Source organism: Diadema antillarum, unplaced genomic scaffold (assembly GCF_040938485.1).
Source record: "Diadema antillarum isolate AM-2024a unplaced genomic scaffold, OU_Dant_1.0 seq00000183_RagTag, whole genome shotgun sequence".
NCBI classification, from domain to species: Eukaryota; Metazoa; Echinodermata; class Echinoidea; order Diadematoida; family Diadematidae; genus Diadema; species Diadema antillarum.
Genome location: NW_027271250.1, coordinates 2,085,827 through 2,113,561, shown reverse-complemented (window position 1 = coordinate 2,113,561; position 27,735 = coordinate 2,085,827). Strand labels below are relative to the sequence as shown.

The 27,735-nt window shown below is 36.7% G+C and overlaps 1 protein-coding gene across 1 annotated transcript in view; it reads left to right on the top strand.

Annotated features, from left to right (window-relative positions):
* Window positions 1–22,720, top strand: part of LOC139728581 (rho GTPase-activating protein 15-like) — a 102,257-nt gene extending 79,537 nt beyond the window's left edge. The window contains exons 7-16 of the mRNA XM_071639518.1: window positions 6,839–6,865; window positions 12,268–12,468; window positions 13,527–13,625; window positions 14,545–14,634; window positions 15,867–15,930; window positions 16,545–16,655; window positions 17,596–17,775; window positions 18,690–18,827; window positions 19,638–19,746; window positions 20,979–22,720. Coding sequence (XP_071495619.1) covers window positions 6,839–6,865; window positions 12,268–12,468; window positions 13,527–13,625; window positions 14,545–14,634; window positions 15,867–15,930; window positions 16,545–16,655; window positions 17,596–17,775; window positions 18,690–18,827; window positions 19,638–19,746; window positions 20,979–21,147 — 1,188 coding nt within the window. The 3' untranslated portion in view covers window positions 21,148–22,720. The remainder of the gene's footprint in view (window positions 1–6,838; window positions 6,866–12,267; window positions 12,469–13,526; window positions 13,626–14,544; window positions 14,635–15,866; window positions 15,931–16,544; window positions 16,656–17,595; window positions 17,776–18,689; window positions 18,828–19,637; window positions 19,747–20,978) is intronic.
* The last annotated feature ends 5,015 nt before the right edge of the window (window positions 22,721–27,735 follow it).

Below are 27,735 nucleotides of genomic sequence, written 5' to 3'. Positions count from 1 at the left end.
ATATCATTCAATAAATGGCTACAGACTGAGTGATAATTCCCGTAATGATATGGACTCTCTTGTCATTGTTTTAAGATACTATAAACACCCCCCCCCCCCAAAAAAAAAAAAAATAATAATAATAATAATAATAATAATTAATTGAATAAATAAATGCTAAATTGCAGGCCAAGGCTGATTTCTTACACATTAGATGTTCATTATTGAAGACTTAACAGGGAATGAAATCTGTTGCAACATTTATGGCCATAGTTAATCAAAACTGAGCCCATTTTTGTTTTTTGGTGTTTTTTTTTTAATGCATCAAATTACTGTTTGGAAAGAACAAGGAATATCCATTTGAGGAAAACATCAACATTGGAAGTACTTGCAATGTTTACTTTTAGTACCATTGTGTCTCTTTTTATGCTGCGAAAGTGCAAAAGCAGTTCAAAGTTTCTATAAAAATGCACACTTATATAGTACAGCCATGTACAAGTATCATTGATTATCAGTTTACAAGGACGATATACTCTTTAGGGAGAACTGACAAATGGAAACATAACAAAAGAAACAAAATCATAATCAAGCAACTACAATATGTGTAACAATAACATAGAGCTAGTCTAATTTGCATGCACATGTAAGGTCCCAGAAAACACATTTCTCAGTTTTAGCCTTTATCTCTTTGTCATGATATTTAACATTCAGTGATACTTAGTTGTAAAGTAGAATGAAAACTCTCTGAATCATTTAAACCCTATGATACCAAGTGCTGTTTATTCTGGTTGCAGGATGATTGACATCCTCTAAATCGCTAAATTTAAGAATGTTTCTGTTTTCTGTCTCAAAGTGACATTTTAGAGGGTGGGGGTTGGTCTGTTTTTTGCAGGTTTTATGAATTTATCCATTTCCATGTAATCTTTCTCCAATACAAGATATGTCATGAAATTCAGATGTTTTGATTTAATAACAATAAAATAAATAATTTCTGCAGCACTTCTCCAAGAATTTGATAGATGAAGCAATTACTATACAGGGCATTTTGCGTGCATATATAAGCAAGAAATGAAAATTAATTTGTTTTTTATATCTTGTCATAAAGTTTAGTATAGACAGCATAATCTCATTAAAACCTATAAGCTCAGCACCCTTGTTAACGCAGGTCATGATTTGTTTAAAAAATGTTATATGAGGAGCTGCATCTGTTGGTTTTCTTGTCTCTGCAGGACTGGTATTATGAAAGAAAGGTATGTCATTAATCAAGTCAAGTTCGTTAATGTCTACAGACCACATATCCTATTAGTCTTTTGTGTCAGACCCCATATGGATATTTATATCTGTGTATCAACTCATCCATTCCAAGAAACCATTGTTTTTTTCAAATTGTAAATCTTTATTATTCCTCGTAAATGTTCAAGTGGTAGAGTACAATATTCTCTGTCACTCAGACTTTTGTTGATTGTGTGTGAATGTTGTCTATACTTGCAGAATTTTCCAAAGTTATTTATCATGAAATATTGAACTGATTCTTCAACTGGCAACATAGTGTGGCTCTCAAATGGGCAAATTTTTGTAATTTTATATTTATTTATTTGTTTGGGTCTGATTTTGAGCAGATTGATAAATATGAATAGTTCTATCTTATCCTCCAGTATAAACTATCCAGTGTAATTCAAAGTTGCCAATTTGATGAAGGGAAGAGGATCATTTCTGCAGCAAAATTTCCCTATAGCATGATGGTTTAGCATCATTGTGATAATGATGATGATGATGATGGTGATGATGATGATTATGGTGGTGATGGTGATTATAAACTTTGATATTATGATTGTTGTCGTCATTATTACTATCATCGTCATCATCATTGTCACAAGTTTTGGTATCGGTGTCATAAGTATGAATATTATTGTCTCATATTGATTTGTCACAGAGCAGAACTCGTGGTACACCATTGTTGCGTTGTCCAATACCTTGCCATTTTAAAAACAGTCGGCAAAATCTTGTCATGACATGTATAGCCATAGACAATTGTGCTAATGTCACACAATATATTGTTGTTCTTGTTGTGTGTTTCTTTGTATTTTTTTCTTCTGAAGACAGTTTAAAGATATGGTCTGTCACTTAAAGACTATTTCTCTTCCCTACCCTCATCCCATGCCAGGTTTGCTATGGTAATGACTGTGATTATAGAGTCCTGTCAGCAGATTTTATTCACATTAAATCTTTAATGTAGTGAAAGTAACTACCTTGGTAGTTTGCCGCTGTTTAGGTATGCGTGTGGAAACTCGATATGTGCACAAAAGGAAGTCTTAACTGAGCAGACGCCCATTCATTAACTGCTTTAATATGACATTGCTCCTAGCCTAGTCAAATATGTCACACATTTTCTATTCAACATAAAATATAGTTTACTCTAAGGAGCAATGCTTGCAAAAGTGGAATATTTCATTGCAAATTTTGCACTGTCTTGAAGTAGCCAAAAAGTAGGAAGGGTATTAAAAAAAAAAAGAATATGGAAATACTCTCATCCATAAGATAATGAACAAGTGATGATCACTGAATTTTGCCCATGGTGGAAAGTCATAGCATGAACATTTCCTATATTGGCAGTTTCATATGCCAGTCATTTTTGTATGTCTATCTCTATTATATTCATTACTCATTTTTATATTTCATGGAATAGCTGTGTTGATAGTCCGCGCACAAATTGAAATAGAGGCAGAAAATGATGTCATCGTGGCTCATAAACCATGCCCTTATAATCCCAACCGATAAACCCCACTGATGTCATTGAATTTGTATCATCATTACATGTAGTTGGTTATATCCAGATGCCTTTGTTACAGTATTGTGAGATTGTAACCTTACACCGTACATTAATCTTGCTATAACAATATGTATATATATACATATATTCAATCAACCCTGTTCACATTTTGGTATTTTCAGTGCTCATCTTGGGAATGCTTTGCAGCCCTTCAGACATGAAAAAACAGTGCATGCAGGGAATCTTTTGAAGTTGATAGTACAACAAATTTGACAAAACAGTGCAGCATACACTTACTGGTGGTTTTTTTTTTTCTCTGAATAGTTTTGATTGTTTTGGTTGTGTGTTCTCAATTTGCTGGTGTTTGCCATAGTTGTAGTACAGTCTGTGTCATTGTGAATACAGAGTATACTCTATATGTGATATTACTAATTTTATGGTGTGTACATGATGAATTCAGGCTCGACCTCATGAAGCCAAAGAGCCATCTAGTTTATTGTTTATATCATATACCAGTATTTCATGTCCATGAGGTTTGTAAGTCAGCTCATAATTTTGAAGATGGCAATACACCAAAATATTGCCTGCCAGTTACACTTATGCAGTGCAAACATTTTTAAGGTAGGTAATCTCGAACTTTGCATCTTGGAAAGGCATGAAACATATATCTTGTTCCATAGCAGTGGTTCCTATTCGTGAAGTTAGCCACTCACAAAGTTGTCTACAAGTCCAGATTTGTGAACCATACTCTCAAAGTGTATAGCACACACAATGACTTTTTTACAGCAATTGCAGCTACTGAAGCTTAGCAACAATAAGGGAACAATAAGGCAACAATAAGGTAACAATAAGGCAACAGAATGGCAACAAACTGCTAGGGAATCTAGGGGCAACTTTGTTGAGATCACGGGAGATGTGTGATTGCTGTAAAGGGCATTTGTTTTGTGCCTGTATAAAGAGAAGCAACCTATGTTTGTAAAACATAATTTTGTCAAACCATGCTGTCCTTGCTGGAGCATCAGACATTGCATTCAGTCATGTGGATTTACAAGGAGAAATCATTCTTGATGGTTTCCCAAACTGATGATGAAAAAAATATCTGTCTAATCCCATTTGCCTGTTGGCTGGCTGCCTATAATATGCAAGCAAGCAAACAAACAAACAAAACACAGTAAGATGTTGCACTCAGTCCATAACTATTGGAGAACTTCCATCAAAGTTAAACATATGAGCAAGCCTGTATACTGGAAAAAGAAGAAGAAAAAGAAGAAGAAGAAGAGAGGGCAGTTGTTATCATGTTTGATGCTTTCATTTGCCCTGGCGAAACTAGGGAAGAATACATACCTATGTATCCAAAGCAGATGGAACTCATGCTTAAAGGACCTGTGCAATGTACAATGTAAATGCATGTTCACTTTTGTTTTTTTTTTATAATACACTGATCATCACTTACATTCTATGTGGCCAAAAGAATATGTATATTGCAAATGCCAAATCAAAAAAAATAATGACAATAATAAAATGATTGACAAATGACAGTGCAATGCACCTTTTCGTAGACTGAACATAACTTGCATGTTTCTATGCAGTGTCTTTTGTTTGGCATATCTGCACATCAGCCGTGATTATTGAATGATGTCATCAACAGAATCATGGTTTGGAAGGTTTTTTTATGGGCATATCTGAGTATTAATTTGAAGAAAAGTAGAAGAATTATTATAAAATGTTTGACATGCATTATTGTATTTGTTTTTTTGGGATCCTTATAAGTGATGATCAGAGTATTGTATTTAGATCAATAGAAGTCAATACATATTTGCCTTTGCAGAGGTTTTTTGTTGATTTTGGCCTAAAAGCTGCAACACTGGGGGGGGGGGGGAGATGCAAGTTGTAGCTGATTTTAAACACAATGCCACAATACATTCAAGTCGACTGTGATACATAGAGTGAAATCAAACAAAAAGAAGGAAGTTTCATCAAAATTAGAATCATAAAAAACACTAGAGGATCATGGCGTTTTCAAATCACATTAATTTTCTCAAAATATTGATATTTGTTGCAACTACATCCATACAGATGATGATATCATTGCATTACAACTTTCACATTTTTTTTTTGCAAAAGTGTGACAAAAATTATGTTTTTGTTATGATTTGCAATTTTAGTCAATTTGATAAATCTTATCATTTTCAAGTTTTTATTTGCAAGGATTGAAGTAACTCCTTCATGTTATAAAAAAGAAGCGAGATTCTGCGCATTCTATTTGGGAAACATGTAGCACAATGGCATCAGCATCATGCGATTTGCATGTAGTTGCTAATGATATTGTTTCATTAAAACATGAAACTTTGAATTCCTTAAATTTCTTCATTTTATGTTTAACTTTTGTGAAAGTGCAGCCTTTTTGTTTATCATTGCGCATGCATTAAAGTCAACCCGGATATAGAGTGGAATTCCCTTTAAGCTTTTTGTCAGTCCATTCCTGAATACACCATACACAAGTATGCATGTGTCTTTCTGACTGTATAGACTGTGAAATGAAAGAAGTGCAAATCGAACAAGGAAGTAGTGATGCACACTCTATGCTATCTATGCTACATGCCACATTGGTTTGACTTGAGAAGAAACCAGCGTAGGTATTGATGACCAGGGGGGCATTTCATCAACGAGTTCGTCGGGGGGGCATTTCATCAACGAGTTCGTCGGAGTTTTCACCGACAAATTTGCTATCAGCCAATCAGAAGCAAGGATTTCATTAGCTTTTAACAGTTGTCAGTGTAAATCCTTGCGTCTGATTGGCTGATAGCAAATTTGTCAGTGAAAACCTCCGACGAACTCGTTGATGAAACGCCCCCCTGGGCCCCTGGTTCATTTATTTGCTTTCAATAGGGAATATACCATCTCCCACCCTATCTCCAACTCAACCCCTATCCCACCCCTACCCTATCCTACCCCTACCCTATCCTACCCCATCCCCAACCTTTGCACACTCGGTTTATGATTAGCCATCATACACTGAATGGACCACCTCCTTCACAAAATCTTGAATCGGACCACTTTAAGTGTGTTCACCCAGTATACATTCGTCCTTATTAGGAGATTGCCATATTTGGCAAGAGAGGCGGAGCCAGACTGCGTGCACTCACCATATTTGGTGATGCTCATTGTATTCTGCCCCTTCTCTGGCAATTGCTCAATATTATCAGTTTTTCTCAAGTGGAAGAAAATGTATGATCATTATCTGATGTGCTTCCCCGTTAATAGAGCAAATTGCTGCACATGTATGAGTCCTTGCCCTAATGTGATTTAAGGGATGATCAATCTAGAGGCATTAGAGCTGTAATTACAGTGCATATTTTTTTATTAAAGATTTTTACATAGCAGTGTTGCATCAAAGCCTGACTCTAGTCATAAGAAAAAGAGACAGCAAAAATTTTCATAGATGACCATTTATCCTTCATGTTCTTGTAAGATTTTAGAAATGTTTACAGTTTGCACAAACATCAACTGCCTTGTCAATTTGATAGCATGTCATTCCAAACAATTACTCCATAGGGGTAGATTTTCTTTTAAAGCTACTCATGGTCCTTGAAGGCATTCTGAAATTTTTACCAAATGTCTTGGCTAATGGGAGGGGGCATTGATTGTCCCAATAAGCTCAACTTTATCTTATCTTTTCTGTGATGAAAGTTTGAAGTGAGAAGCAGAAAAAGGGGTATGATTTGAGAGTGTCAAACTTTATATTCTTCTGATACTTATTGGATGAGTAAAAGGTTGCCAGAAATGTTCTGTGACAATGTTTGCTTGGCAGTATCATACTACTCTTTAAAATGATATCATACCTTGAGGTAGTCCTGATGAGAATCAGAAATGCAGTGTTATTAAACATACCCACTGTCTGTCTTTCAATTGTTGAATTACGTAAAAGGTATACGCCACTTTACAATGATTATCATAACAATAGCTATTATTTAATGGAAATGCATAGCTATGTGTGCATCATTTCACGTAATTACATAATATAGAGGTTGTTAATCTCTGCCCTGTGTTAATCATCAGGTTTTCCCCCCTTTATTTTTCCCTTGACAGAAAAGTGAAATGAAAAGGAAGCACAATGTAAGTTATGGAAAAGTGCATACATGCTCATGAAAATGTAATGTGTGGTATGTGTTTTGAGTATGTTTGGTTTTTATTTTTTTCTTTAATGTTTGCAGAGTAACAGATGAATGGTTTGCAGAGATAACCCAAAATTAAGGCATCTTTAAGTTTACCAGTTTTTGATGAAGACTTGCTGTGCCTATTAATAAAGATAACCAAGTATTCTATTAACTGCATTATCAGTGCACCCCTTTGCTATGCATGGTGTTTTAAGCATCAGGTTTACATGTTACGATGATACCTGTGTGCTAATCACTAGAATGGATGATTATATGGTATTCTTGTGACTCCACAGGAATACCACAGGAATACCACAAAACTTCTGGGTATTCCTTCTTCTTTTTTCAACATATCTATTTTTTCTTTCTTTTTGGAGTTGAAGAGGGCATTATGTTGCCAGTGATATTCACTTTGGGCAAAATGTTGTAGACATTTTTACTATCCTTATTACCACACCCAAATAATTTGAATGCTATAGAGAGAAGGGGTTTAAAGGACCTACTAATTATAAACACAGCAGATCTTGTAACTCTGTTCTCACATAACTGAAGAGGAAGTGAAAATGCTTGAGTATAAAAGAAGTGTTTGATCACTTCCCTCTCAAGCACAAAATAACTCCATATTCCAAACCTGTTTCTCTTTCACCAAGATTAACATGTTAATTTAGATAACATTGCTAGGACTTCTGTGTTTGTGTATTTTGGTCTTTGTTTTGTTTATTTAGTTCATGTGTACACTGGCCATTTTACGGTCATGTAATCTTTAACAGCTATGGATTCATCTAAGCATCATTATAGTGTTCAAAATGTGATATGCGGATAAAAGAGAATCTGCCTGGAATATATTCTAACCACTGACTGTACAGAACAAAGAATCCTTAGCGTTGTGTTTGATTAAAAGGATGGCATAGTTTTGGTTGAGATTAGGGCTTAAGGTTTCCAACTTTCTTTCATGAGATAATGAGAAACTTCTTAATGAAAGAGCATGATAACTCTTAAGAGGAATTCAATGTTTATTTAATGAAAATTGGTTTTGAAATGTCTAAGATGTCCAAAACAAAAGGATCATAATTACAGGTGGGGCTCACCTTTTATAAGGATAGCTTTGTTTTACTTTTTTTGTTGGATATCTCAGCCATTTCAAAGCCGATTTTCATCAAATAAACTTCTCTTAATAGAATTTCTCTTTATAAGAATTGTACATGTGTATGCTGTCTAGCATGTCATAGAGTGGTCTGTAAGTATTGCACAAAATATTAAAAGCTGAATCTTCGTCTCAACCAATACTATACCATCCCTTTAATGTGATGACCCTGGGCCACTGGAAAGTGAAACCACATATCACTGCTTGAAGAGATGTGATGTACTCAAACAGCTTCAATCAGAGTGAAAGGACCTGTGCTGCATTGTAATGCACATGTTTTATGGAGTATATCATCTTTCCTCTGTATCAAATACCGGGTAATACTTCTTGGTCATTTAGTCAGTTGATTCAATGTGAATCATGGTCTCTTCCTAGCAAAGGCCAAATAAAGGTAGCAGACAGAAAAAAAAGCTAGATTTTTTTCAAAGAATGTCATTTCCTGAACTGAAAACTGAGGCTTTTGTCATTTATTTGCTCATGGACAGGTAATTCATTTCCCTATGAATTGTTTGGCATTCTTCCAGTGAAAACCAAATCAGAGTAAAGAGATTTGCTTTATATTTGAATGTATAGGGTTGTGATACCCCACCCCCGTAGGTTTTCGTGATATTACCATATATTCACTCCCACTATTATAGTACCAGTATGTATTGCACTAGTGCACAATAACACAATATTCTTGTCCATATTACATACACAATGTATACTTTGTTTACACTATCACCTATTTGCCAAGTGCGGTACTAACATTATCTACCATATTTCCAGTGAAATGCTATTTATGTATACCCACTTAAAAGTTGCGGTTTTTGGCACTCCATCACTTTTCAAATATGCAAGAGCAGAAAGAATTAGAGAAAGCAATGATTGGTTATCATCAAGCAATGAAGAGGACTCAAAGTTACTGCTAAGTACTACTTTAAAAAACCAATGCACTTCAGTTTTGTTCTTGTCGCAAAATGAGTTAGGATTGTGCATCACATCTTTTTTTTTCTTGTCAGGAAAAGTGATAAAGTAATTGTAGAAATAGGCCTACTAAATTTGGACTTTAGCAGAGTGCAAGACTACACAGTGTACAAATGATTTTTAGTGAACAGAGTGATGTCTGTTGAACAAAATGGTAGTTGTGTTGTTAAAATTCAATCAAGTTAGTATATACCACTTTTTGGTGAACACTTGGTGGAGACTTTCCATACCATTCCATAACTTAAGTTTTTGTATGATTTTTATCAAGCTTCTACCGTTATGTTTGTCTGATTTCACTCCATTTTGATATCAAATTCAACTTGAACTTTGTGATTAATCTTCACTTCAAAACTGTTGTTTTAACATGGATATTGTGAACTTAACAAACTAACCTTGGAATTGAGCTGAATACTGACCTACTGAAGCTAAAAACTTAAATATCAATCTAGAAGTAAACTGAGGTGTATGGAAATAAGTTTGACATCAGTTTGTCCTCTTGGTGACTGAAGTTAGCCAACAGATCATGTTTTTTGCTTCTGTTGTTTTTATGTGATCTGTTCCAGAGTCGGCATTTTCCTTCCTAATCTTGTCATGTGAGACATGGTATATGATGGGAAGATGCAGAATTACTCCACAGCATATGACAAGGCCTGTGCATGTGGCTTCCAAGTTCTATTTTATGACTCATGGTGTCAAGCATCAAGCACCAAATTGCTTCTAGTGAAATGCCACTCCCATGTACAAACCGACACTTACAAATGTCTCACTGTTTAATGAACAAAGAAGACTTTGAAATTGTAGTATCTTTTTATTATACCATGTCCAATGCCATTGAAGCTTCTGCTGTTGTAATCATTTGATCCTCTAGTAACTCTATTTTAAAAACTTAAAATAAAATTGAATCTGAGGTGGTATTTTACATTCAGAGCTGATATGTTTTGTTGTTACCCCTATCTCTTGAATTAGATATTCAGAATGAAAAAATCAAAAAAAAAAAATCTCCTGGAAATGTTTATGTCATAAACTTAGCATGCTACACACTTTTAATGGGCTTTCCTTTTGTCTTTTTTTTTTTTGAGGGGGGGAAATAAAGTTTCAGTTTCTGTACATAACTCCAAAGTTTGAAGTGGAACCTGTTTTACAATGTCTCTTGTTAGCTATTTCTGTCTGTTTTGCCATACCATGTTGTGCAAGTTAACATAGCAAAAAAAAAAAAAAAAAAAATCTGATAAATCCATACGTTTTTAAACCAACATGGTCTGAGTAATGTCAGTACTTACATGTTTGGAAGTATGCCTAATCTCTGGTTGATACATTAATGGAAATCTGATGAAAATATTGGAATTTGGGAGAAGAGGGTGTATTTTGTGAAAGAATTGAATGATGTGTTTGCAGAGAGTGGTGTGCAGCTTTAAAACTGCTCGAAGGGAGCTTAGTTTTAATTGCCTGCAATCTTTCCTTATATGGGCATTTTGTAGCCCTGGCACTACCACTGGAGACTTGTTTGTGTAGAATGTCAGTGTCAATTTCACTTGTGAGGACTGTGAGGGTTATATTGTACTCGAGGATGGTTTTCAGTTATGGGATGGATGGGATGGGAAAGGGGGTGGGGTGGTTAGGGTTATGGTAGGGGCAGTACTGGGGTGTGGCAGGAGAGATTGGTTGCTGTCTCATACATATATAATGAGAGAGCAACCAATATCTTTTCTCAATGCATTACACGCCATGAGTTCCTCAAGAAAAACTTGTTGAAGTATCCCATTGCAGTACGCTCATTCAGTGACATCTACTGTACGTAAGTGGTTTCTTTGGTTTGTGCTTTAACTGCTAATTGATGACTAACATTCTTGCCATGACTGTCATATGATCTGTATGAATCCCTTGACGTGCAATCTAATTCAATATGGTGATTTTCACAAATTTCTGGAGTGTAGGAGGCACATACATTGCATTATCCTTGGTCAGTTGCATCACGTTTTATAAAGAATTGCCATTTGTTTGCTGCTGTGCTTTAAACAAAAAACAAAAACAAAAAACTCATCTCTTGGCACTCAATATGTATTCTCATCCATATATATACAATGCTCTGTGTCGAATACTCCAGGTACATGTATGTTTTTCACAGAGCCCACTAACATTTTGTCTGTGATTTTTTTTCCGTTCACCATTTTCAAGACCTTCAATTTGTCAATCAATAGTTTTCTACTGTGATTGAAATGATCTCACCTAACTGGCATTTGTTGAAAGGATATTCATGTTTGTACTCTTAGATATGTTATTTGTATCTTTATTTTATGTATTTCTCATGCTACATTTACCACTACTCTCAGGCATTACAAGGTCTTTGGTTGTTATGTTTCCAGATATGCAATGTTCTTATGACCTTTGACCCAAAATAAAAATTTGTCACATACTTGATCATTGAAGTTTCCTGATTTAGCTGTTATAACTATAAAAGGAGACTTGAGAGGTTAAGTTTTGTAGGTGCCTTTGTTCTGACTTTTTGTTGATACAAAATCACTTGAAATTTATCCCTCCAAAAATTAACAACAATAACATTCTATCGAAAGGGTTATGGTCCGATAAACTTTTCAAAAATACCAGAGAACAAACAAGCATTTTCCTAGCCACCCAAACCAGGGTGCACCTACAAAACCCATCTGTTCTCCTATGGCGTACCTGTGGGCAACACACTGGTTCCAATATTTGCAGTCTGTATGACTTGTAAAGTAAAAATGTTATACAAATTACAAGATCTTGTTATTACCATTTTAATCATGAATGTATACTCCATAATAACCAGGAAGAGAACATTGTTTTATCAGAGGATGAAAGGTCATTGTTTCATTGCCCTTCATTTATCTCCATCCTTCTTCATTTGTTTGTGGATCTGTGGTATTTCTTTTTCAAATTAAATGATGGCTTTAGCAATGCACTTTTAGAAAAGCAAATATGATTATGAACTAGTTACATCATCTCACTGTCATCTAGATGAAGATGTGAATCATGCCATCAATAACGACCATGGGGTAATATCTGGCCCACACCCAGCACACATTCCAGGTGCACAACCAATCTAGTTGTAGATGTCATCCACACAACATAGTTATAATCCACCACAAGAGGGCACTGTCACATATAAATAGCTCCTTGCAAGGTCCTCAGGGGGACCTTCTGCTGCGTATGAATGCCATATGTAATTCTCTGTGTCTGTGTATCTTTTCTCTTTGTTTATTTGCGGGGGAGAACAGAGGGTAAGCGTGTACAGTCCAATAGTGAACGAGATGGGTATTCGGGAGAAGGAAGGGATCTTGACCCTCCTACACACGAAGGACAAAAGTCGAGCGCGGAAGACCAGGCCGGGTCACGGCGTCCTCGCTGGATCGCAGCTGAAACATTACAAGGACAGCAAGCATTATGAGGTAATGTCCCTTGTATATGTATGTGTGTCAGTGTGTGTGTGTGTGTGTGTGTGTGTGTGTGTGTGTGTGTGTGAGTGTGTGTTTGCATGCCCTTGAGCTGCCTTAATCTGATGGCCAATTTTGTCCTTCAACCCTATTGTACTGGCCAAGTTCAAACTGGAGGATGAAATTGCATCAAAATTCAGAGTCATTCCTTCATGCTTTGATTCTGAGTGTGGTGATATATATCTCATTTCACATTTTTGACACCATATGTATTTAAATCGCACAGTGACATGAATGACTGAACCTTGCCAACCCTCTACCGTTTTAATACTTAAAGGGATCATATAGTTTTGGTTGAGACCTAATTTCAGGTTTCTAACATTTTTTGGTAAGATAATGGGAAACCTCTTATGAAATATGAAAGAGCATGTAATTCTATGAGGAATTCAACGTTTATTTGATGAAAATTGGTTTTGAAATGGCTGAGATATCCAAAAAAGAGCGATTCTAAAAGTGTGGGACCCACACTTTATTATGATTGCTTTGTTTTACTTTGTTTTTGGATGTTTCTGTCATTCCGAACCTGATTTCCATCAAATAAACTTTGAATTCCTCTTATACTGGTATGCTCTGTAGTATATCATAAGTGCTTTCTTGGTATCTCACAAAAAGTTAGAAGCCCAATTCTTGTCTCCACCAATACGATACCATCCCTTTAATATAACTTACTGGCATGACATGCCCAGTAATACAATGTATGAATTTCAAAGACAGCTGTTCAGAAGTCGAAAAACTCCATCTAGATGTTGATATGTGTTGTAGGTGTGTATGTGCAAGTGTGTTTATCAAATAGCAGTCTCATTTTATTCTATTGTAAAGGTGTAGAATGATTATTTGATGTTGTGATGGGTTGTTTGGAGGGTCTCTCTCTTTTTCTACAAACCAGTAAACCCATATACGACATCAAAGATATATCAACCATTTTGTAAACGAAACAAATATGTGCTCCTGCATATCTTTCTGTATCACTCTGATGATCGATGTGCCTCTTTTGTCAGTGATGAATCTCTTTAAATCCACCCGTTGCTTTTGTGTCCCCACAGAAGGATAGTAGCAATCCCGATATCACCATTAGTCTCTGGAAGGCCAACATATTCTGGACTAAGGCAGGGAGCAAGCCCTCCAAGAGGTTACAGTTTGAGGTGAGTCCCTTGCCCCACCCCCCTCCCATCACTGTCATTTCAAGAATTTTTATTGCTTTTAGTTTATAGAAGCTCCACTTCCAAGTGAAAGGCGGAAAGATGGCAGCAGTTTTACAGCTGGTCTATTCATTGGCTATACTGACATTTGGTGGAATTCTCTGTATGATTTCTTCATATTATTGTCCTGCATTAGCATCACAAGCTGTTGTGGTCATCTCATCAAGCTATGGCAGCATGGAAAGTTTAAAAATTGATAACTTTTGAAGGGATTTTCTGATTTTCCTCGAACTTCACTGATAGTTCTTATTACTAATATTGCTGCATTCACTCAATCCTCACATAAATTTTGGTTTCATTCCCTTTTAAGCAATGATACTGCATTACCTTATCTTGAATTTAGTGTGGGAAAAATACTGAAGTTCCACTGTTGGGTTTGCCCATTTGTTCACTGTTCAAGATTTCCCGTAGCTGCTCTCTCAATGTTAAGGGGATGTTCAAAGTAAGCATAACCTTAAAACTCTGCAAGTGTTTATAAACAAATTTAGTTGTTGCTTTCGATAGTCGTGTGAAGGATTTAGCACTGAAAGAGATTGTTGTGCACATACGTGAATGAAAAAAAGTACAGTGCACTCCTGTTATAACGAACACGGTTATAACGAAATTCCGGTTACAACGAAATAAAAATTCAGGCTGTAACATTATCCTCGCTATGTATTTTCATTTTTTATTTGTTCGGTTGTAACGAAATGTCAATATGACAAAAGAAAACTGCTGGTCCCGAACACTTTATTATGACAGGAGTCCACTGTATGCATTTGTGGAAACTTTCCTCCTTAACCGTCACCATGTGCATCCAAGCCATCAAACCTATCACATTTTACAAACCAATTACATTGTATCTTATCCCACAATCACACAGCTTCAAGCGGAGCAGGGGTCATACATCCTACAAGGTGAAGACGAGGTGGCAAGCAATTCATGGTTTGAGGCCATCAAAGCAGCAATATCGGTGAGACAAACGTGACATGGGAACCACTCACTGACTGCATGTCTGTCTCTAGATCATGTCTCTCAACAGTTTTCATTTAAAACTTAATACTCTAAAAGCTGTTATTTTTGCGTAGGGCTATTTTCGGCAGTGAGGAGGTCACAAACATTTTCGCAAGATGTTTTCACCATCTGACATCTGTGCAAAATTTGTGATAATCAAGCCTCCACAAAAATTAACAGCTTTTATTACAGTAGATTGTAAGGAGTAGGCCAAGAAGAAGAGTCCATGTGAGCTTGTATCAGTTTTATACACATACAGCTCTGAGGAAGTGAGTGATGAAATCATTTGCATGATCTCCAGAAATTGTGGCGCATCATTTCTACATTCAAAGAATGCGCACACAAGTTTTTATAAGTGGGACTTTGTTGGGAATGATTGCACAAGTTTCATTTAGCAATGCTGTGAGCAATGTCAAAAAATGATCATTACTTTGAAGGTTTTGTATCCCTTTTGCAAATGTCACAAAAGTTTCCATGATTAAAGAATAATGTATCCCAATATCGTGTATGGAATGTTACGGTAATACACCTCAGAATTTGTTCACAAGAAATTTAAAAACTAACCCCATGTCACTCGACAATACATTGCTCTTTTACACTGAGAATAACAGTTGAACATTTTGAGAGGTCCAATGAATTCACTGGAAAACTATAGTATTGTTTTTCCCCTCCATCATAAAGAAGTTCTCAGTTTTATCGTCGTGAGGAAAGGTTTGAATTGCTTACCCCTTACAACATACCAGCTTATGAAAGGGGTGTAAAGGGGACACACAAACTGTAAATCACGCATCAAAAATCTAAGAGTAGACTCTCTCTTGTGAGATCAAGGTTGTGAAGCAACTAATTGTGATTCAAGATAAAAAAATTGACATCAGTAGAAAGCTATCTCTGTGTTCAGGAAGGGAGTGAAAAATCCATGATATTCACTGAATTGAGTAAAATGCAGCAGAAAGTATTTCCTTTGACATGTCCAGCCCCATCTCTTGGCTCAGCCATAGAGGTCAGTATCTAAAGAGGGCATAGCTTTATCTCAAGATTTACATCTACTTTTCTGAATTGGTATAAAGGTCATAAAAGCAGCATGAAGGCTAACTATACACAAAGCAATTGAGATGATTTAAAGTAGACTCATTGTATCTACACTTAATGGAGTCATGATAAAATGTTTGTTTGTTTGTGTTGTTATCACAGGGTCAGGGGAGTTTGTGGCATTCCAGTCCAAGTCCAGATGATATCAACGATATCCATAGTCCAGGTATGACACCTAGAGGTGGGATGAAGGAGCCCTCTTTGTGTTGCGGTTGACAACTAGTTGCCCATCAAAATATTAAATTGTTATCAGAAATTTATGACTCGTGGAATGATATCAATGTACTTCCCATGCCATACCATCTTTGTTGTTTGGGACATAGGTTTTAAACAGGCAATTGTCAGTTATTAATGAGGCACTCAGATTCATATTTCAATGCTTCAACTTTCCAGCCTTATGAGAAGATCATTTCTCTTTATATTTTCCTGGTTCCGGAACGGAAAAGAGATGTTAATTTAAATCAAAGGAGATGGCGATGCAGACATTTCATTTCTCATGTGATTGTTCAGTGATGAGTTCTGGAGCTTTACTTGTTGTTATTGCACATTTTGTAATGAAGATATTTTGTCCATGTTTTGTATTAAATGGGTTTTCTATCCAAGAAGAAAGAAAAAAAAAAGAAGAAAAATGCTTACAAAATGAAACATTTCTCTAGTTTCATAAAAAAGTGTGATCATGTGATAGTTTGTACATGATAGGTGGATACATTATATCAAATAGGTTAATGATATTTGTATGTATGTACCTTAATAACCTCTTCCCTTTTCAATTTCAAACAGTATCCCATGAAGCCCACGCAGTGAAGAAGAGTAACATTCGCGAGAAACTCAAGAGCTTCATGATCCGCCGACCGGAGAAAGATGAACTCAAGCGCAAAGGAATTCTACAAGGTACCGTGATGTGCAAACACTTTTGTTGTATTCGCTGGTGTTAAGGTTGCGCTATTTTTAATATGAATAAAGCTGTAATCGTACAGTGAGACCTATATGGCAGAACACCCAAATTTTGGGCTTTACAACCAAAAGAAACACCAGCCTAATAAACACACACGCCATTGCAAAATGCTCTATGCAATGTGCCAACGAGCAACTCGATAGCCACTAAGTTATTCAATATTGGAGACGACACTATATCATTGAATGTTGTATTCGGCTATTGAGTTGTTTTAGCAAGGATGTATGATACATTCTTTGTGTGTATTCATGAAGACACAAACACGCATGCTTTCTCTCACATGAGGTTTATTTCGCGCACACGCACTCAGTCATTCATCTTTATATTTATGCACTTGAAATCCTGAGGACACGCAGCTTACATCATTTGGTAAACTTGTGATAAAACAAACACATACTGTATGAAAACACTCAAACATGCAGAAATAGTCAAGTTTCTTATCAAAATGTAGAAAAGTGATGAAGTTTTGATCCGAACAAAATCCATTGGGATGAGGCTTGTCGGTGGTGAGGCCTTATCACATGCGAATAACGTAATATTTCCGATAATACTTTAACAGACAAAAATGCAAGAAACAAGCAAACCCCAAAAATCAAGTTTCAAAATCTGACTTTTTTTTCACCTGTGCTAGACCAGTTTCCAGTGTGCTGAGCATTTTTTTTTTTAAAGAAAAGAATTAGATTGCACTACATTGCTGTAGAAAGTAAGCTTCAACATGAAATTTCCTGCTCACCTTTGGCTATGCAAATTAGAGAGGAAAACAATGAAAAATTTTAACAAGACTGGCACTGTCCAAACATATTACATGCAAAGGGAAAAAAAAAGATATGGGTAATCTTTCATAATCATCTCTCATATTCCTTTGCTCCCGCTCAGACGAAAATGTCTTCGGCAAACACATCATCAAGCTCTGTGACAAAGAGCGGACTTTGGTGCCCAACTTTGTGTCCCAGTGCATCGCCACGATAGACAAGCGGGGACTCATGTGCGACGGAATCTACAGGGTCAGCGGCAACCTCTCCATGATACAGAAACTGCGCTTCCAAGTTGACCAAGGTAACGCAAATTTGACGTCGATCTCTTAATTCTGTTTGTTTTCTGCACATGTTATAGAGTTGATCAGTCCTGCTGATCGGTGAACTTAGGTCAATGGAAAAGAGAAAAAAATGTTTACGAAAGCAAACTCTATCCTCGGAGAAGTTGAAGCCCCTTCATTTATTCAAAGAATTAAAAAAAGAACTGTCATGGGCTAAAGTTCTTTGCTCCTTGTTCCTTGCTCTGAAATAAATTCTGTGATAAGTTTAAAAGTTGCAGTTACATTGTGAGTGTTTTGAAAGGCACTTATTGAAGTATATGTCAAAGCTACACAGATTTTAATTTGGAGAGGAAAGGCAGCTGTATTGAGAGATTGTCTCATTTTATTTTAATTGAGGAAGTAATTAGTGATCAATTAGTTTACAATGATTTCTTAATTGTCAACTTGCCATTGTATTAACAGGTTTCATTTGATTGTCATTAAAGAAGTCATGTGTATTTCAGGTATAATTTCACACCATGTTCAAGTTGGCTGTAATTATCTATTTATTAATTACGATTTTAATTACCCTTGGTAATTTTATTAATAACGATTTATTACCCTTGATAATTGCATAGTTTTAATTTCGATGAAACTCATCCTTCAATTAAAAAATCCTGTGGAGTTGATCTCAAACCCAACAGTGTGAGAATTGGCAAGATTGATCAGTTACTAGCTTATGGTGATTTAGTTTGGATCAAGGGCCAATGTAGATACAAGTATGATGAATTAATGTGATGACGATTCTGTCTTTGAAAAGACAGACACAATTTTCACTTGCTTCCTATTTATTGAAGATTTCTGCAAAAATATAAAGAAGCAATTATAGAGTGCTAAAATATATTTTTTTCGTCTTGTCCACATTTCTTTGCTCATCTACTCCGTGAAATTCCAGAAAAGCCTGTCGATCTTGAGACATCGCCGTGGAAGGAAGACATCCACGTCATCACTGGTGCCCTCAAGCTTTACTTTCGGGAACTCCCCGAGCCTCTCTTCACATTCGCCACCTTCGATAGATTCATCGCATCAATAAGTGAGCATCTTGTTTCTCGGAACTTTCTCCCTATCTCATACAAATGTTAACATTTTGTCCGTATAGCAGTCAGAAACGAACTCTTACCCTGTTCATCGTCTTTTCATTGTATTGCAATAATGGAGCTGATGATGTTTGGGGAAGAAAAGGTTAAAGTCGCTAGAGTATGAATACTGTAAAACGAGGAATTTTCGCGAGTATTGTAATTTGGCGAATTTCGCGCGCGCCAAGATTAGCGAAATTAAAATGCGCGCGAAAGTTCATATCTACACTATATGCATTGAATGCCAGTGGCAGTTCGCGAAAATTTCATGCCGCAAAAAAGGCCGTTGGCTCCAATTCGCGAAAAATTCATGCCGCGAATATATCATGTTTTACAGTACCTGGTATGCACAAATCAGTGGGAAAGTCTCAGCTGATGACATCATCACCCAACATGCTTCTTTTCATAAGGTTATCATACCTGCCAACTGTTCAGTTTTAATCAGAATATTCAGATTTTTCACTGAAAGAAAATGCACTGATTTCAGTGTGTTCTGATTTATTGGAAATATCTGTTAGTAGTTAAGTGTATGAAATTTATGAAAGTTCAGATTTTCAAATAATTTTTCTTTGTTTGTTCAGATTTATTAAGTCTCGGGGTTGGCAGGTATGGGTTATAACCATTCCTACTGGGGTGTCAATTTTCACTTTGCTCTGTGCACCTTTGCAGCTGATTTCTCTCCTGTCCTGTTGTGTTTGCATTTTTTAAACCACCGTTGTCCGTCCCTGTGACCGACGTGTTCCCATTGTTCGTTCCTCTCATTGCAGCCAAGATACCAAGTAGAGAGCAGAAAATCAAAGCATTCCAAGAACTGATCAGGGGTATGCCTCCAGTCAACAGAGAAACCATTCGTACACTCTTCTCTCATCTCAAACGGTAAGCCGAGCTGAGAAAACCTTAGATCTGTTTCCAGAGTTACATGTGTAGTTATGTCTGCGTGTCCGAGTGTGTGTGCTACTCTTTGGTCAGGTATTTTAGTATTGATTTCTCTCTTTTCTTTCATCTTTTACTGCCAAGCAGAGGTAAGGTATGTTTAATGACACAAGACAGGCAAGGGTGCAAATGAGTGGAAATGCCGTTTTTTTTAGTTGAATTCACTTCTAATTTATTTTCATTTTTCTTTTTCTACAGAACTGAACATAATATACAAAAAGCACAAATAATCTTTAGTACACCATAGTTGGCTGTAGGATAAACATTAGAGGTGATTAATGAATTAGAAGCATGTATACAGAGTTTCCAACCAAACTTCTTTCATTATCCATGCTCTGAGAAAAAAATATTGAGAGGCCCACTAAAAACCAGACCTTGTATATTGTAGACAACTCATAATTGTGTTTGATCTTGTGTCAGGGGGTGGGGTGGGGGGGTTGGAGAGAAAGAGAGCGATGCGCCTATTGATGCTTGTAGAACAAAATTTGATCTTTACAGGAACTTTGAAAAAGGGATGTATTTGATTTCCGTAAGCATGATATAGTTATGTTACTTTGATGTTCAAATAAGGAACTGAAGTGAAAATATGGCATCACACCTTTTATAGCAGAGTTTGTTTGTTTGTTTGTTTGCTTGTTTGTTTGGTTGGTTGGGGTTTTTTTTTTACTCGCTAACTTGTGGTTCACCATCATTATGTGTTTTTTTTTAATCGTATGTGCATAATGTGCACTCTCAACGCTGGAAATAGATGTTAACTCTGTTTTTAATATCACAAACCATATGTTGGTATTTTGATACTTTATCAGGGTGCAGAACAATCACAGTATTGGCACAGCTTTGATATGGAGAAATCAAAATGTGTGTAGGCCTGTGTACCATACATTTTGTCAGAAATTGTAGCTGCAGTGATTATTTGTCTCATCTGTATGGAAGAGGCATCTTTGAATTTCATTGCATATCTCTTATTGGAAATTAAGATAGATTCAATTTGTGACATCTGCACAAATTTAGAAGATAAAGTATATCATGAGGCTTACATTTCTGTTTTAGTAATAAAAGGGGCAAAGTGTTTTTTACCTATCCAGAAGCAAAGTAATCTTTTCAGCAAATTCTGTTTTTATCTTCTAACCCTGCCCCCCCCCCATCTGATCTCCCCACCCCCACCCCTCCTCCAGGGTCATGGACAATGTACAGCACAACCGCATGCCTGCCAAGAACCTGGCCACGGTATTTGGCCCCACCCTCATGTGGCCAGAGCGGGAGAGCATGAACATGACCATGGCAACCGTGTACCAGAACCAGGTGATGGAGTTTGTCCTCCTCGAGTACGATCACATCTTCTGAAGCGATGTCAAGCCGAGAGACATCATGAACCGCACCCCACTCCCCCCTCCCTGTGGATGAACTCTTCAAACTCAGCAGTGTATGATCTGTGGACTTTCCTTGTCGAAAGCGCGTCAAAGACATGGGGGATTTCACTTCACTGTATACCATGTGAATACACAAGCATGTTTAAACTAGATTTGTCTTCTTCGTATAATAAAAGCAAGTCGGTGACAGCTGGCTGTGTACGCCATTTTTTTTTCCTTATTTATAAAGCTCTCCGTCATCACTTAGCCCCTTTCAAATCCAGCAGTTGGAGATTAGTATGTATGAGAAGGTGAAAGACTTGTTTTTTCGTTGATTCACTGTGCACGATGTGTCAGTCGGGAGCTGCATCATCTCGCCAAGTTGCTGGCGTCGCACTGGAGGTTTTGCTGTTTCATGATGACAGCGAATGAGTTAAGTCGCCCAGGAAGGACTAAAATCAGCCAGTTGACCACACATTAGAGGTGGACAGGAGCAGCAGTGACCGTCTCTGACCTTTATATCTGGAGCGATCTCCTTCTTCCACCGACGTTCACTACATCAACTTGAGGATCATATTTTTGTTTTGTATTCTGTGATGATCAGCATTTCAAGGGTCAGTGATTTGCCAAAAATATTCTCTTTTTTCTGCTCACGTCTGTCAAAACAAAAACTGAACTGAAGCAAACTGTGCTGTAGCCTTTGAATAGTGTGGTTGTGTACCAAAGGGTAGTCCTTTAGAATACTCATATTTTGCAGCAATTGTTTCAGTGTCAGGTTCTATTGAGTTCATTCTGATCTGAAAATCAGAGAGAAAACTATGCCCTCTAATCATACTCAAAATTACCAGATCTTGCTTTGAATCAGATATGTAGTACAATTTCAATATAAATTTCATTAGCACAGCTCAAACTGCAACTTCAAAAGCTGAAGCATAAAGATCTATTTGATCTACATGATTTCTCATCATTCTTTGTTCCAATCTTATCCAGAAGGCAATATCACCATATTACATTACTGAATTTGTCACCATGTGACATCATCATTAAATTCAACCAATCACAGCATTATCCCCAATGTTATTTTAAAGCGACTGAGAGGTTCGACTTAATGTACAAGGCTGGGAATGACTTGATATCTCTTAACACATCGTCATGTCAAAAACCCAGTGTGGAGAGATGGCTTGTCAGCAAAGAAGATAGCAGTGCCAAAAGCCATTCCATCATGGAAACCTTGTCGCTGGATCGATGCAGCAAGAAGTAAAGTTTGATGTCAGCTCCAACTCCTTACTGCAGCCGCACTTTACTATAACGAATGTTGTTTCAATTGTTCACAGCAAAGCAAATTGTACTTAGCAGGATGTCATTGAGTTAGCACTGTGCACCATTTGATGAGGAACAGTGTTCATGTTGGTATGACCGTGCATTCAAGATTTTTGCGAGGCACGTGAGATGATGCAATGATAACCTCTCTTCAATAAATTTCTGTATGCTGGAAGTAAAATGAGATTCCTCGACAAGTCATCCTCCGTTTCCCTTACTCTACACGGAAAATATCGATTCCACTACTGCTCAATCTGAAGCGTAATATATGGCATCTGCACATTCCCTTTAGATAATCTCGTAGAAGTTGATCGAGCAGAGAAGAAGATTATGCTTCCAATTGCAAGTTCCACTATGGTCCCAATCCTGCTGTGGACCATTAGTTGATGCAAGGAGAATGGGGTTGGATACCAATCCCGCTCTGTATATTGCAGTGTGTTGCTCGTCTTCATGGGGGCAAATATTTGTGAGACGCCACTGAAAAACATGCCTTAACCACGTGTGTATGTTCATTTTATTACTCAGTTCAATTCATGTATGATTACATATTTGTGTTGCATTTTTTTTTTTTTGTAAACCAAGGAAATGCTTCCAATGGGCTTCATCATACAATAATGCTTTTTTTCAAGTCTTTCAGTTGTATTATTGAGGCCAGCAATGCACGAAAGGTTGGACATGGAGCGCATTGCCAAATGATGGCTCAATGCTTTGATTGTTTTTTGCAATTTTGAAGTTTAAGGAGACCAGATGATGAGTGTTGAAGCTGTACCATACTCCTTCATGTGTCAAAAAGATTATATTATATCAATGAAAAAATATATATACATATATATGCATATATATGTGTATACGCTATTTTTATTTTTTTATCTCAATCTTGTGCTTAATTCTTTATGTGTGTCAATTTCACTCCTTTCTTTTTTTTGACGTTCTGTTTCATTTGAATGTTGAAATTTTGCCTGTGTAGGGGTCACAGGTACGAAAAAAATTGATGCAAAGTGGCATTTCACTCTCTCTCCAACTGTCACATGCATCACCATCACACTTAAGTTGTGGTTTTCTCTCATAACAGAGCAGGGGGTTGAATTAGGTTTGTGTGTAGTTACTGTAAAAGTGGAAATGTTTGCAGCGTGGACATTTTCACGCATTTCGCGTGACCTGAAACTAGCGCAAAAAATGAAATATGCAAATATTTTTGCCTGATGTATGCGCCACTATTAAGTGACTCGATTCCTCAGAATAAAAAAAAAACGCAAAATTCATCCTTACCCAACCGAACATTTAAAAAAAATTACTCACGTAATAATATCCACTTTTACTGGTCCTCTATATTTGGTCCTCTTTGTAATGAGGTTCGCATTCACGCTGTCTTGGGGTATTCCTATTTGTAGATCAGTGGTGGGTAATTCAACACCATTACACACCACGGAGTCACAGCTGTTAATGGGAAAGATCTTGTTGAGGCTACAAATAGAGAGAAGTCGACATCTTAGAAAAGTGAAAACTCTGACCAACATAAAACAGTTGAGATAAAAAAAAGAAAAATGCTTACTGATGTGTCTGTGTGTGTCTCAGAATTTCAAATTGTTATGCTTCCTTGGACTCGATAGCCTTATCTTGAATTTAGCAGTGTGGTCATCATTTCTTTGTGCTGTTTTATGCATTCATATACCGCCTGCATTCCATAGTCACTTGGCTGATCCTGGGCTGTTGTCATGCATTTAATAAGTGTTTTCAGTTGATTTTTTTTGTTGTTCTTTTTAATTGAAATTCTATCACAAAACAGTAAGAATGATCTTGCGGTAGCATGGTCAATTTAGTTGGGTATGTAACTTGTAGGTTTACCATCATGATGGGTTATTTATTTGCAGGCAGTTATGGTGGCAGGACCGTACTTGTTGAATTTTATCTATCAACTCAAAATGTCACTGAATATTATGGGTAAGATCAGTGGTAAATCTTTGTATGCCAGCCAGTCTGTTCATGTGTGGTCAACAGAGGGCGCTCTTCATGTGGCTATATTCCCCTCCCCTGTAACAGTATTGGGGATTAGAGTTATGGGATATGTTTTCAGCAGAACTCACAACACCTGGAGCCCGTTTCATGAAACTTGTCATTAGTGACAACTGCCACATTTCATTGACAAATTTGCTCTCAGCCAAACAGATGCAAGGATTTCAGTAGCTTGTCACATCTATGACAACTTGTCACTGATGACAAGTTTTATGAAACGGGCCCCTGGACAGCTTTATAGCAGAGACAGTGTGGCATCTTTTTTTTTCTTTTTCTCTGTTATACTTGTGACTGGATGTCCAGCTTAAGATGGACGATCTGTTTTGGTCTTTTTTCCCAAGCTGGCTTTCATGCAATTACCTACTGTAATTCACGTTTCTGTTTGTGCGTCTTACAAATGCTCTTGATGTTTTAAAATGTTAATTAAAGAATTGTCATTCTGTGTCTCACCCTCCCATAGTGCTTGCAAAATTGCAATGAACTTTGCTGATGAATTGGCAGTCTGCTTAATGAATGATTTGGTGATCACATTTGGAAATGGACCAAAATTGTATTCATCCTCATTGAATGTAGCATTACTTAATCATAATTTTGAAATATTACTGCATTATCGTATTTATTTTTTACAAATCCCTTCATGGCTGTTTTTCCATTCTCCCCCATCGAGACATTATAGGATATGATATTTTTTTCCCCTGTGGTATGGGAATGTTTGGCAGTATAAAAAGTATTGAAATGTTTGGGCAGTTGAGACTTCCCATATTCAAATTATGTTACCTAGTTGTGAAGTATCGTTTGGGGAAAAGGTAAATTTGTAGATAAGATATATTTATTAGTGAACAATTGAGCAAAGAAAATGGGATTCCATAGGGATTCAAACCTGAGAATTTCTGGTCAGTTTCCCTTTGATTGTGTTTTAAGATGTTTTATTATTACAGTCCATGTCAGCTGGTAAATAATGATATTAATAATAATAATTATAATAAACTAAACTAAACAATAAAGAAAAACATGTTCATTGATCCTCACACTAGTACCCCCCCCCCCCAAAAAAAAAAAAAAAAAAGAAAAGAAAAGAAATGAATTAAGGTGAAAATTTCTGCTATAAGTGTGATACATATTCAACTGATCCCACTGGCTTAAGATATGAACCTCCATTTATACTGGAGATGTGAGACTCATAAGCCTGTTGTAATTGATGTCTCTTGATTAAAAGCATTATTTGAAGGCAAACTATGGGGGGCCAACAAACAATTCCTGCGAGAAGCAAGTCATGTGTCCACTGCTGACCTTTAAGGAAGGTCCAGCCCGATACAGGGACGAAGTAACAACTCTGGCACATACACACGGGGAGCGTGCAAGGAGGATTAAAAGTGCTGCTTTGATTTAATATTGTTTCATAATTGTTGTAAATGGCAAAGAAAGAAAATTGGCTGCCTTTTTTTCTTGACATGTGTTAGCATTTCAGGTTTGGTGATATTACACATGTGGTTTACAAAATTTCTTCATCTGTTACGTTAAATCGTAGCCCCCTTCATGCATTATAAAGATTGTACGCATTCACGCCGGCAGTCAGGAATGGTGTTCCAGCTTTAACTCCGCTTAAGTTGTGATTCTGTGGAATCCAAGTTGGAGGTCATTATCTAAATACTGAGTATGACTGCAACCAACCTTTTGCACTTTTCAAAACAGAAGTTTTGTCAATGTTGTATTCTTGTATTAATGATGTTGAGGTTTTCTTTTGTCTCTACCAAGCATGTTTACTTGCAGTAAAGATGAAACATTGCAAGATAATCCCAGTTATATTTGTTTTAGGATTGAGAGAAGTACAAATCTATGATTTTATGTTATTGTCCTTCAGTTATGAGCATACATGGTGAAGGAGTTCAGCATTTGGGGGAAACTATTGAAACATTGTTATTTGTACGCAATAAGTTTTAGAAAAATAGATAAAGAAATGTCTTTCCTTTTTTCATAAAATAAGCATTGTAAATGAAATTTATACAAGCTAGAGAAAGTAATGAAGATGGTTAAATATTTATATATTCCTGAGAAAACAAGAAAGAACTGTCTACGTTTAACTTTGCCTATTAACTTTCACTGGTGTAAGGGGACATTGCATATATACTTATACTGTGTACAGGATTATTACTGATGTGCATGTAAAGACCTTTTTTAAAAATGAAAAAAAAAAAAAGAAATGTACACTTTGCAGGAGCAGAAGATCACATACGGTGGTATTAAAGTGTCTGGGTACAATAAAATGTTTGTGTCTTGTTCTTTATCTTCTGTTTTTCATCCTATTAATATACAAATGATGCACAGGATAGAGTGCGTTAGTGGAGATGTAGCGCACTCGAGGGTATTCACAATTGTGAAACATGCACGAGGTGAAGCCGTGTGCATGTTGCACTACATTGTAAATACCCGAGAGTGAGCTGCATCTCCACTAACGCCACGAAATAATCCTGTGTATCATTTGTTTTATAAAGTGGGTCAAAAACTAACAGCATTTTTCATGTACCTTTGTGGGTCAATACCAGTCAGCTACATGTAGCACTTGCTCAAGTCAAAAAGTCAAGATGTCTGAAGATGTTTGTCCCAAACATTTACGCACGTCGCACTCGGAAATCCCGCACATATAAGTACTGTACGTATAAGAGTATACGTACGCCACATGTTATGCACAAGAAAGGCCGGCCAGCAGCCCGAACTAGAAGTTGTTTACAGGATTGACAGCGCGTATAGTAGCGCGCGAGGCACTTGTAACAACTGATTGAGTGCGCACTGCTAGTGTAAACATTGTGACGTCAGGCCATGCATGTTAGTAAGAAATTAATGCACGCACACGTGACTCATTTCAGCACTTCCAATTGGCTACATTCTTGAACCCATTATATATAAAATATTGTATCCTGACATCTACACACAACAACAACAACAATAACAACAACAAGTAATTCCCTCCTTTGAGCCAGGAGTGAGTAGTTGACACTCATCATACAATGTAATACAAATAAACACATACAAAATGAATAGCAGCAAAGGAATTGTTGAGAAAAAACATTTTATTAACGGGATAATGTACAATACAACCCTCTGAGATCAATACAAATGACACACAACCATATAGACCTATACAGTTCAAGAAAATGAAAATAAGAATTGTGTAAGCAGAGGTAGCATATTTCAGTTGATTTTGCCTGGTTCTTATGTGGGAAGCATCAAATTCTTGCATCCACTGTCTTTT